Source organism: Scylla paramamosain, chromosome 41 (genome assembly GCF_035594125.1).
Source record: "Scylla paramamosain isolate STU-SP2022 chromosome 41, ASM3559412v1, whole genome shotgun sequence".
NCBI classification, from domain to species: domain Eukaryota; kingdom Metazoa; phylum Arthropoda; class Malacostraca; order Decapoda; family Portunidae; genus Scylla; species Scylla paramamosain.
The window spans coordinates 6,918,816-6,931,966 of record NC_087191.1 but is presented as its reverse complement, the minus strand read 5'-3'; the positions used below and the strand labels follow the sequence as shown (position 1 = coordinate 6,931,966).

The 13,151-nt window shown below is 42.1% G+C and overlaps 1 protein-coding gene across 1 annotated transcript in view; it reads left to right on the top strand.

The window, feature by feature from the left end:
• Positions 1-12,555, top strand: part of LOC135092876 (F-box/WD repeat-containing protein 5-like) — a 24,631-nt gene extending 12,076 nt beyond the window's left edge. The window contains 9 exon segments of the mRNA XM_063991632.1: positions 1,765-1,930; positions 2,591-2,720; positions 3,259-3,357; positions 3,941-4,061; positions 4,702-4,755; positions 4,757-4,794; positions 8,576-8,726; positions 8,844-9,036; positions 9,721-12,555. Coding sequence (XP_063847702.1) covers positions 1,765-1,930; positions 2,591-2,720; positions 3,259-3,357; positions 3,941-4,061; positions 4,702-4,755; positions 4,757-4,794; positions 8,576-8,726; positions 8,844-8,957 — 873 coding nt within the window. The 3' untranslated portion in view covers positions 8,958-9,036; positions 9,721-12,555.
• Positions 12,556-13,151: the final 596 nt, after the last annotated feature.

Sequence of the window (13,151 nt, the reverse complement as noted above, 5' to 3'; positions counted from 1 at the left end):
ACCCCACAGTGAGCCAGCCCCCGACCTACACTAACCCCATAACCTACACCAACGACTACAGGAAGGCCGAGACAGAGCCGGCCGAGGGTGGTGGTGGTGGTGGTGGTGGTGTTCTTGATGCTGCCTGTGTGGAGATGGTGAGCTTGTGTCGCATACTAATTGATTCTCAGGGAGTCCTTGAGTTACTTAGTTTCTAGCTCCTATGCCATGGGCCAGTTCCACAGTTATCTTTTTTGTTTGCTAGCTAATCGACAAGAGTATGTCAGCTGTGATCAGGTTCCACAGTCAGTTTTGGGGCTGTTTTTTTATATGGGAGTGCACAAAAAATTGGAACTGATGAGGTAATATAGCCAGTTCCACTTGTTTTATAAGCTAACTGACCAAAATGCCTCCCATGAGTGTTTCATTTGGATGCTGGTTTTTGTTTGACAGTGTACAAAAAATTGGAACTGGTAAGACATTGGAGCCAATTCCACATTCTTTTTGTAAGCTATCCAACCAAAATGCTTCCTATGTTATGTTGGTAAGCTCCTAAACAAATAAGAGTGTTTTATTTGGGTAGCTTATCAAGAGACTGTGGAACTGGGCTGTGTGCTGTAAACTGATTTTTGGTGTAGGACTGAACCAGCCTAAGTAAGCACCAATATTACATTACTCACCAGCGGTAATGCTGTAGTGGTGAAGTCATAATCCAGGACATAATGACATAACTGTGAAAAAGCACATGGAGGACCTTACAGTAAATAAAATAAAAAAAACAGTGAAATAAGTCAGTAACAAAATATAGTCAGCCAAGGGGAATGTAGAGTGATAAGACAAGCCCTGTCAGCACTGTCACCACCAAACAGAAGTCTAGACTGTCATAAACTGAGGACTCCCTGTATTTGTTTATTTATTTATCTATTTATTTTGTTATTTTATTTATTTATTTTTTAGTCTCGCTTTCCACCAGAGGCTGACAAGGCTAAGAGTGTGAGTGATTGTGTGTGTGTGTGTGTGTGTGTGTGTGTGTGTGTGTGTGTGTGTGTGTGTGTGTGTGTGTGTGTGTGTGTGTGTGTGTGTGTGTGTGTGTTGCTTTGTCTTGGCTGTCATGTGTGGGATTGCCAGCCTGGTATGTGGATAGATAGATTTAGTTACCCATTTATCATTTATCATTTTTCTCTTTATCTGATGTGTTTTTGTCTAAGAATGCCTCCTGAGACAGGCTGAGGGCAAACTTATATATAAATAAATGTCTTTGTTTTTTTTCTTTTTTTTTACTTCTACAGCATTTTAATTTTTTTCCCACAACCTGCTTTCATCAAAGAGCTTCATTTCATTCCATTTCCAGAGGCAGGATGAGGACAAACTGATATAGTATAAGACACATTTCTCTTCCATCTTCCATCCAGCATCCTAAGTTTTCCTTCAACACTTCTCTCTCATCATCATAAAAACACAGCTAACACTTCATCTATTCCCAAGACAGACTAAGGATATATTTTTTCTCTCTCCATCATTCAAATATTTCCCACAACCTCCTATTCTCATCATAAAAAATGCAGCTAGCACTACATTCATTCCCTAGACAGACTAGGGACATATTTCTTTCCACTCCAGCATTGAAATTCCCCCCGCAACACTCTCTCATCATAAAAACACAACTTGGCTTAATTTTCAGAGGCTTATATTTGTTTTCTTCTTTCCAGCACTATTTTTTCCCCATAACCTCCATTCCTCATCCTTCAAAAAACACCTAACACTTCATTCAATTATCTGAGACAGGCTGAGGGAAGAACAGAGGGAGCAGGAGTACCTCGGTCAACAGAAGAGGTAACACAGGACTGGGAGGAGGACCACGAGCCAGCCCCTCCCATGTCCCTTGCTGAGGACTGCGACAAGTTCCTCATATTCACCACAGGCTCCAAGACTTACTCCCCACACCAGATAGGTGAGTGGGTTTGTCTGTGTTGTGGTGGTACTGGGGCAGTAGTGGTGGTTGTGGAGATGCCAAGGAAGGGTTTGGGGTTTTCTAGGGTGTTTGTGGTTTGATGGTTTGATAGGGTGTAGTGGAAGTTGATACAGTCTTTCAAGGGTGTTTTCTTTATTATAGTGGAATTTCTTTTGTTTAAGGGTGTTTTTTTATGCTTGCTGATGATTAATAGACTCTAGTTTTGGGGTACCAGGGTGTTTTCATGGTTTTAATGATAATTCAACAGGCTGTAGTGGAAGTTAATGGGGTTTTCAAGGGTGTTTTTATGTTTCTAGTGATAGTTCAACAGGCTCAAGTGGAAGTTATTGGGGTTTTCAAGTGTTTTCATATTTCTAGTGATAATTCAACAGGCTCTAGTGGAAATTGTTGAGATTTTTAAGGTGTTTCCATAATTTTGGCAATAGTTTTAACAGGCTGTAGCAGAAGTTATTGGGATTTTAAGGTGTTGAATGATTCTAATGATAATTTGATAAATTCTACACCACCACCACTGAGGAAAAAAAAACATACAAAAAACCCAAGTAATCATATGGCATATGAAAAGATAGCCGTGAAGAGAGAAAACACAATATTACTAAATATTAGACATTGTTTTTCTGACTGACATTGATCTTTCAGGCTTCAAGAGGATCAAGAAGTTTACAATACCAACTGTCCTGGAGGTGGGGCCATGTCTAAGGGAGAGAATACAGCAGCGAGAGCACCAGAGGGAACTGAGGGAGCTGGGACTGTACCAAGACCCTAACTGGTAAACCTCCTGTCATTCTGCTAGCACTCCTCCCTGTGATACCACTTCATAGATCCCATAACAATGATCAGTCTATACACCAGGCTGGCAATCCCACATGGGGCAGCCCAAAGCACCACACACACACACACACACACACACACACACACACACACACACACACACACACACACACACACACACACACACACACACACACACACACACACACATTCACATTCACACTCTCAGTCCCATAAGTCCCTGGGGGAAAGGTACAGTCTACTACACCCCAGAAGCTTTGGCACACCACAGTTGGCCACACACACCCACAGCAAACCCCCACAGCACACACTGATTCATCCCTGCCCATTCATAATAAGACCATTCCCTGTCCTGCACCTCCTCCAACCCTGAGATGACAGCATGGCCCCACAGCACACATTGGTTCACCTCTGCTCCTTCATAATGAGAGCATTCCCTACCCCTCATCTACTTCAACCCTAAGACTACAACAGATGCTGGGTACTTTGTTATAAAAATAACTCCCTTTTTCCAGGTTGGATTTCGATTCAGTGGCAGAAAGATTTGACCACATAGACCACCTGATAGACCTCAACGGACATATAATAGGCATGGGTCTCTCCCCGGACCACAGGTAAGACTGCCCCTGAGTGACCTGGCCTTGTGCAGCAGTGGAAGAGATGAAGGCAGGGTAATCATTGTCTTTGCTATCACCCTTTGTTTTGTTTGTCATTTTCTCCATGGTTGGACGGCTTATGAGTCTGTGTCATTATTGTATCATTTGTTGTGTTGTAGTTTTGTATGTATTTGTGTTTATGAATAGCTAGTTGTTGTAGGTGAATTTTGCTGATATGTTTGTTTTTGCTCCTGCTTCTCTTCCTCCTCCTTTTCTTTGTATTTCATGGCCAAACCTCTCCTTCCTCTCTTCTGTCTAATAGCAATACAATGATAACAATAACAATGCTTCCTCCTCCTCCTCCTCCTCCTCCTCCTCCTCTTCCACAGTCACTTACCCAAACAATCCTTCCATTAGGTACTTGTAATAATAATGATAATACTTCTAGGCAAAATGATCTCCTCCTCCTCCTCCTCCTCCTCCTCCTCCTCCTCCTCCTCCTCCTCCTCCTCCTCCTCCTCCTCCTCTCCTCCTCCTCCTCCTCCTCCTCCACTACCACCACCACCACCACCACCACCACTCACAAGCACTCCCCTGCCAGGTACCTGTATGTAAACAGTCGGCCGTGGCAGGCTAACTGTGTGGTGGAGAGCCCCTTGAGTCCCCCACGCATTGCTGAGGGCATCGACCTGCATGTCATTGACCTCACCAACCTGACTGAGGTGAGCTGGGATCAGGCCAGGTCAGGGAAGGTCAGGGAGGGGCAGGGAGGTTATACTTGGGTAAGAGAAGGGCAGGGAATGGTCAAGAAGGGTCAGGAAAGGTCAGGGAAAGGCAGGGAGGGGAAGAAATGTTTGGGGAAGATCAAGGAAGGATAAGGAAGGGTCAGAGGGGCAAGGAAGGGTTAGGAAAGGTCAAGGAAAGGTCAAGAAAGGATTAGGAAATGTTATATTAGATTTTCTTGTTTTTTATGAGGTTCTTTTTGGGTTTTTATCTTTTGTTTTTCTCATCTCTTTTTCTGCCATATTTGTTTGTTTGGTTATTTATTTTTGTTGTTATTTTTGTCCAATTTGTGTTTGTTTGTTTTATTTTTCCATTTGTCTGTCTCAGACTGTCTATCTGTCTGCTATTGTTTATGTGTCTGAGTCGTTCGTGTCTCTGTCTCCCCCCCTTTCTCTCTCTCTCTCTCTCTCTCTCTCTCTCTCTCTCCTCTCCTCTCTCTCTATCTCTCTCTCTCTCTCTCTCCTCTCCTCTCTCTCTCTCTCTCTCTCCCTCTCTCTCTCGCTCTCTCTCTCTCTCTCCTCCTCTCTCTCTCTCTCTCAGCATCATATGTCAGAATTTATCAGTCTCTTTATTTTCCAGGTTGGCACAATGTTACGCTCCCACAAGGCTTACACGCCAAATGACGAGTGTTTCTTTTATCTTCCTGGACGTGTCTCACCAGTATGTTGCAAGGTGAGAGGCTGGGGCCCTTGTGTTTGCGTGACAGAGTGGTGGCTGTTGGCTGGGACTCCCTGTGCTGGTATTACTGAATGTTTCTTATGCTCATTTTCAGATCTGGCATAATTTTTTTTCTTTGTTTTTTTTCCTGTGGTGCCCAGTTCAACAAATTTTCTACAAGTATGAGGAAGAAATTAAAGGGAAAGAGAATACATTAGGAAAAAGATTTGAGAAGTAGAACAAGATAGAGAGTAATGGATGTCTCTTCTCTCCTCTCTCTCTCTCCTCTCCTCTCTCTCTCTCTCTCTCTCCTCCTCTCATCTCTCTCTCTCCTCTCATTCTCTCTCTCTCTCTCTCTCTCTCCTCTCTCTCTCTCTCTCTCTCTGTCTCTCATCATTAAAGGAGGAGGCAACAGACACCTTCCGAATTTATCATTAAACCCCAGCTGTGACCTCACTGAACGTTTCCCTTTGTGTCTCACACACATGAGGGGGGCAGTCACAGCCTGCCCTCTAAAGACAACTCTCTTCCTCCACACAAAATTACAAGCACCTAATAACACACACAACCCTTCACCTCAAAAATTTCAAAATTATTATGGCAACTCCTACACCAGCCTCGGAGCCCCCATCTGGGGGAGGGAACCATAAATGTCCCCAGGTTGGACTGCCTTTCTGACGACGACCCTTCTGACATCCCCCATCAACTTTTTCTTCTTTAACTTCTGCAACATCCATGGTCTAAGTTCTAATTTTCAATCTGTAGAATACCACGTTTCCTCTTCTAAACCTCATCTTCTTTTCCTCACTGAAACTCAGGTGTCTGAGACAACTGACAGTAGTCCCTTTTCTGTTTCCCTCCTACTTTCTCTATTGTCATTTTCGATCCAAAGCTGGATGTTGCGTTTATGTGCGCAACAATTTAACCTGCTCTCGTGCCCACGCTCTTGAATCTTCTGAGTTTTCCACCATCTGGCTACAACTACAGAGTCACTCTCAAACTAAATTTATCTGTGCTGTATACCTCTCACCTAACTCCTCTGACTATAAATAATTCTTTGACTACTTAACTTCCAAAGTGGAGCACATTCTGACCCTTTTCCCTTTTGCAGAGATCTCCATTCTTGGAGACTTCAATGTTCACCACCAGCTTTGGCTTTCCTCTCCCTTCACTGACCATCCTGGTGAACTAGTCTTCAACTTTGCTATCCTCCACGACCTAGAGCAATTGGTGCAACACCCTACTCGTATTCCTGACCATCTTGGAGATATGCCCAACATTCTACGACCTTTCCCTGACCTGTAATCCTTCTGCTTATGCTGTCACCCTTTCTTCTCCGTTGGGCTCCTCCGATCACAATCTCATATCTGTGTCTTGTCCTATCACTCCAATCCTTCCTCAGGATCCCCCTAAGCGAAGGTGCCTCTGGCATTTTGCCTCTGCTAGTTGGGGGGACATGAGGAGGTATTTTGCTGATTTTCCTTGGAATGACTACTGCTTCCGTGTCAGAGACCTGTCTTTGTGTGCTGAGCGCATAACAGAGGTGATAGTGTCTGGCATGGAGGCGTACATTCCTCACTGTTTTTCTCGACCTAAACCTTCCAAACCTTGGTTTAACACAGCGTGTTCTCGTGCTATACATGATAGAGAGGTGGCCCACAAAAGGTACTTAAGTCTTCCATCACCAGAATCTCATGCACTTTATATTTCTGCCTGGAACCTTGCCAAGTCTGTTCTCCAACTAGCCAAAAACTCCTTCATTAACAGAAAGTGTCAAAACCTTTCAAGATCTAACTCCCCTCGTGACTTTTGGTATCTAGCCAAAAATATCTCCAATAACTTTGCTTCTTCTTCTTTCCCTCCTTTATTTCAACCAGATGGCACCATTGCTATCACATCTATTTCTGAAGCTGAACTCTTCGCTCAAACCTTTGCTAAAACTCTACCTTGGACAATTCAGGGCTTGTTCCTCCCTCTCCTCCACCCTCTGACTACTTCATGCTACCTATTAAAATTCTTTGCAATGATGTTTTCCATGCCCTTGCTGGCCTAAACCCTCGGAAGGCTTATGGACCTGATGGGGTTCCTCCTATTGTTCTCTGAAACTGTGCCTCTGTGCTTGCACCTTGCCTAGTCAAACTCTTTCAGCTCTGTCTGTCAACATCTACCTTTCCTTCTTGCTGGAAGTTTGCCTACATTCAGCCTGTTCCTAAAAAGGGTGACCATTCTAATCCCTCAAACTACCATCCTATTGCTTTAATTTCCTGCCTATCTAAAGTTTTTGAATCTATCCTTAACAGGAAGATTCTTAAACATCTATCACTTCACAACCTTCTATCTGATCGCCAGTATGGGTTCCGTCAAGGCCGCTCTACTGGTGATCTTTTGGCTTTCCTTACTGAGTCTTAGTCATCCTCTTTTAGAGATTTTGGTGAAACTTTTGCTGTTGCCTTAGACATATCAAAAGCTTTTGATAGAATCTAGCACAAAGCTTTGATTTCCAAACTACCCTCCTACGGCTTTTATCCTTCTCTCTGTAACTTCATCTCAAGTTTCCTTTCTGACCATTCTATTGCTGCTGTGGTAGATGGTCACTGTTCTTCTTCTAAATTTATTAACAGTGGTGTTCCTCAGGGTTCTATCCTGTCACCCACTCTCTTCTTATTATTCATTAATTTTCTAAACCAAACTTCTTGTCCTATCCACTCCTATGCTGATGATACCACCCTGCACTTTTCCACATCTTTTTCATAGACGTCCAACCCTTCAGGAAGTAAACATTTCACACAGGGAAGCCACAGAACGCTTGACTTCTGATCTTTCTAAAATTTCTGATTGGGGCAGAGCAAACTTGGTATTGTTCAATGCCTCAAAAACTCAATTCCTTCATCTGTCAACTCGACACAACCTTCCAGACAACTATACCCTCTTTTTCAATGACACTCAACTGTCTCCTTCCTCTACACTGAACATCCTCGGTCTGTCCTTTACATATAATCTGAACTGGAAACTTCATATCTCAACTCTAACTAAAACAGCTTCTATGAAGTTAGGCGTTCTGAGACGTCTCCACCAGTTTTTCTCACCCCCCAGCTGCTAACTCTGTACAAGGGCCTTATCCATCCATGTATGGAGTATGCTTCACATGTCTGTGGGGGTTCCACTCATACTGCTCTTCTAGACAGGGTGGAATCAAAATCTTTTCGTCTCATCAACTCCTCTCCTCTAACTATCTTCAGCCTCTCTCTCATTACTGCAATGTTGCATCTCTAGCTGTCTTCTACTGCTATTTTCATGCTAACTGCTCTTCTGATCTTGCTAACTGCATGCCTCCCCTCCTCCCGCGGCCTCGCTGCACCCCTATTCTGTCCACCTTTCTAACACAAGAGTTAACCAGTATTCTCAATCATTCATCCCTTTCTCTGGTAAACTCTGGAACTCCCTACCTGCTTCTGTATTTCCACCTTCCTATGATTTGAATTCCTTCAAGAGGGAGGTTTCAAGACACTTATCCTTCAATTTTTGACTACTGCTTTGGACCCTTTTATGGGACTGGCATTTCAGTGGGTATTTTTTTTATTGGATTTTTGTTGCCCTTGGTTAATGTCCCTCCTACATAAAAAAAAAAAAAAATCCTTCAAACAGACCAAGCATCAAAACTCAACTTTCAAAACTCACAAATTAAACATAAATCAAAGTCCACCTTCCTGTGCATTCATTTATAATTCTCATGCAAATCAAAATCATTCATAATGCACATATTAGTATAGGAAGACTCCCCTGTACTCTCCTGCAGTGGTGCGGAGGACAAGCATGGCTACATCTGGGAGAGGCACTATGGAGTCTGCCTGTCTCGCCTGCCTCACAAGGACGTGGTGAATGCCGTGGCCTTCAACCCTAGGGACCCCGAGATGCTCATCACTGTGAGTGACGACCACACCATCAAGGTAAGGACCCTGAGATGCCTGCCTTGGAGTGGCATAGAAAGAAGTAACCTGTCCTCTGTGGTGCCTGCCTGGGGTGTCATACAGAAGAAAATAATGTATCCTCCTCCTCCTTTTCAGATCTGGCGGTCAAGGAGAAGAGCGAGAGCATTAGGCATTGACCCTAATGAAGCTGGTAGGACGGCCAAGGAGCTGAGGGTGAAGCATCCCAAACCCCCCCCCGCCCCCTCCTGAGGAAACATCCTTCTCCCTCTGACCCTGCATCCTGCTCCCTGAGCCGTTGTAGAAGCCATCTGTCCTTGCCCTTGTCCAGGTAAGCACACCTACCTGTTCTTTATGCATTACTAGTTATCAGGTATAAATTTTCAAGTTTCTTTCATTTCCAGATATTTTTTTGATGTTTTTTTCTCATCACCTTCAGGCATTTTTTGTACCAGTTTTTTTTAAATAATTATTTTCATAACCACAACAGATACTTTTTTGTACTGGTCATAAATGGTTTTGTGTTGTAAAAGGCAAAATTAGCATGTTCTCTTGTATGTCTGTGTGTCATGCAGGTTTAGCAGTGCTCAGAATGTTGATGAAGACCAACCATAGCTGTGAAAAGGTTAACTCAATCAGGAATCTTAATTTTTAAGCCTCTCTCATAGCCAGATCATTTTTTGACACAATTTTTCATGCACTCTCCAACAGACATTTATTGTGGTTGTCTTAAATTGTCCTGTAACTTAGAAAAAAAAAACTCCTGTTTTCCCTTTATATTTATTGTACTAGAGCCTTAAATACTCCTGTAACTTAGAAAAGACAAAAAATAACTTATTCCCTCTTATTTTTCTATCAATGCAATTGTAACAATGCCCAAAATGCTAATGAACAATGATATCTGTGAAAACCTTAACTTGTAGGCACTGAATGAAGAACAAGAACAGGAATAACAGAGATAACAAGGAAAGCATAACATAACATTAAATAACCTCTCCTATCATTGATGTTACAGGTAAGGTAAGTGAGTCACTTCACTGGAGAGAAAGAGATAGGGGGAAGTATAGATGCTTGGGTGGTGTCTGGCCAGCCTCACCCAGCCTCACCCAGCACAGCCTCCCAGAACCCAGCAGTTAGACCCTCACCTGACTCACTGCCTTGCTTCCCTGAGTCTTGAGGATCAGCACAATTAGTAGCAGTGTATATAAATCACGTGTTTTTTAGCCAAGGCCTGCTAGTCTGATTTTGCTCTCCTGAAAATGCTGTGATACGTTATTTGCTGTAGTGAGTGTGCAGGGGAGAGTTTGGTGAGTACTGTGGCAAAGAGAGATGACTGGGTTGACTGATTGATTGATGGGAAGTACAGGATTGATGCTTGGTTGAGATTGATGGGGTGTCTTTGTATTGACTTGTATGAAGGAGAGGATAAGATGCTGTGTTGTGGGAGGAGTTGACAGGATTGATGGTGAATTGATGGGCTGTACAGGATTGACACTTGGTTGAGATTGATCAGGTCTTTGCATTTATTTGTTTGAAGGAGTTGTGGGAGGAGTTGAGGGGATTAATTGATTGATTGATTGTTGAGGATTTGATGGTTGAGACTGATGGGCTGTCCTTGTATTCTTATAGCCAGGAAAAAGAGAGAGAGAGAGAGAGAGAGAGAGAGAGAGAGAGAGAGAGAGGAGAGAGAGAGAGAGAGAGAGAGAGAGAGAGAGAGAGAGAGAGAGAGAGCTGTCATTTTTGCATTTTAATTTTCACACACTCACTTGACCCACAATTTGAACTGACCCAACTTCATTTTCTTGCTCCATTTAATCTAACCACAAATGACATGTCACTTCATCTCACTTCAGTAACTCCCTGTATGACTTACCAAGCTATGATAAGACTAAAGTCACTAAAAGAAGTTATAAATTAAGGTATACTCAATTTTTTCTTATGGGTATCTTTCAAAATCACTAGGAATTTACACATCAATTTTTTGCTAATTTTGGGTGGACACTGTCAGCCAACTGTCTGACTGTTAATGGTATGTGTTGTTCTGTTTTTAGCTGTCATAGGCAAACAGTTTTACTGTTAAAAAATTACTAAGGAACTTCTCTACATATTCAGTGGTATCTTTTACTGTGAGTGTAGTCTTTCAGTACCCTTGTTTAAATTTATAAAACAATTGTATTGAGATGAGAAGGTATAGCAAAGTCTTAAGGGGATAAGCAGAAATCTTATCTAATTTCTTGCTTGACTTATCAAGAATGTTAAGAATGTAAGGAGATTGAAAGACCTGTCAGTATTGCTGGGTGCAAGAGACCTGTCAATATTACTGCTTGGTTTTGTGTGACTGATCAAAACTGCTAAGAACACGAAACTGCAAGAAACCTGTCAATATTACTAGGTTTTGTCTGACGTATCAAGAGTGGGACGTAATACAAGAGGCCTGTCAGTATTGCTGGGTTTGTGTGTCGCTGAGTAGAGGAGTGACGTGTGCTGTGCTGTAGGTGCATGGGGCTGTAGAGAGGAGGTTCCTGCTGGGGTGTGCTGCCGCTGGGGTGCAAGTAGGTGCCTGCATACTGTATGCTGCTCTGTGGTGTTTGGTGGTGCTTGTGTGAGGTGGTGGAGATGGTGTGTGTGTGTGTGTGGGGGTGAGGGTGCAGAGAGAGAGGAAAGGAGAAGAAAATGATTGTATGTGTGTGAGAGAGAGAGAAAATAGGAGTGTGTATGTGTGTGAGTGATGGAATCATAGTGTATTGGAGTGTGTATGTGCCTGGAAGAAAGAAGTGTATGTGTTTGGGAGTGAGATGATAATGTGTGTGCTTGTGAGAGAATAAGATGGTGTGTGTGTGTGTGTGTGTGTGTGTGTGAGAGAGAGAGAGAGAGAGAGAGAGAGAGAGAGAGAGAGAGAGAGAGAGAGAGAGAATTATAGTGTGTACGTGTCTGGAAAGGAGAGAAAAGTGTTCATGTATGTTTGGGTATGAGATGATAGTGTGTGTAAATCAGAGAGAGAGAGAGAGAGAGAGAGAGAGAGAGAGAGAGAGAGAGAGAGAGAGAGAGAGAGAGAGAGAGAGAGAGAGAGAGAGAGAGAGAGAGAGAATATTTGTATAAAAGAAAAACAATTGCAAGTAGAAAAGAGAGAAAAAAAAAATTGCCATGTAAGTGTTCTTGCTATTTATCTATATATTCATTAGCTCCAACACTACAAGCACCAAGTGAAACATCAGAGCATATAAAGATAAAGCATTGAAAACTAACTAGTAGATGGTACAAAAAAGAATCAGGCAGGTTGTTGTTTTTTTTTTTTTTCATGGTGGATGCTTTGCCAAAGAGCTTTAGCCTGTCGCCCATCATACACGAAATCATAGCTTGATTGCCAAAATATATATAGTGTTGTATAGTTGGCAAATATGTATTGATGCAAGAATCTCTGTGTATTTTGAGTTAATGGAGGAATCATGAGAGTATTTTTCATGTGGGGTGTTGTATATTGTTTGTTGCTCTACTCTTCGATGTGGGATTAAAAGTACTGATTGATTTAATATTTTTTTTATGGTTGTCTTTTGCGCTTTTCTCTCTTTCCTGTACAAGATTGAGGAGTGTTGAATTTTGGCTCCAGATTAATTTTTTCATGGGTGTCTTTTGATCACTTCTTTGTTTCCTGTACAAAATTGAGTGTCAAATTCTGGTACCAAAGTATTTTTCTTATGGGTGTCTGTTGATTGCTCCTTTCTTTTTGTACAGGACTGAGGAGTGTTGAATTCTGGCACCAAGTTATTTTTTCTAATGGGTTTCATACTGTCACTCCTTTCTTTGCTGTACAAAAGTGAGTGTTGAATTCTGTCATTAAACAATTTTTTTGATGGGAGTCTATTCCTGATTCCTCTTTTCTTTCCTATACAGTATTGAAGAGCTTTGAATTCTAACACCAAACTACTTTTTATGGGTGTCTATGCTTCATTGTCCTTTTCTTTGCTGTATGATATTAAAGATCATTGAATTCTAACTCCAAACTATTTTTTCATGGGTGTCTATTCCTGATTCCTCTTTTCTTTCCTGTACATTATTGAAGAGCTTTGAATTCTAACACCAAACTACTTTTTTTTATGGGTGATAACTCCTGATCGCTCCTTTTCCTTCCCAGTATTGAAGAGCATTTAATTCTAACACCAAACTACATCTTTCATGGGTGTTCATTCTTGATTGCTACTTTTTTTGGTGTACAGTACTGAAGAGCATTAAGTTCTAATTCCAGACTACTTTTTCACACATCTCTTAATTAATAGCAAAACTGAGTTACTTTTTGACACTAAACCATTTTTGACATGTCTGTTGCTGCTGACTCTGTTCTTTGCTGTAAAAGGCTGAGGAACATTAAACTGTATCATCAAACGAATCATTTTCATGTGGGTGTCACAAATAAGTTCATCTTTTCCTAGCTGAGAGTTATCTGGCACC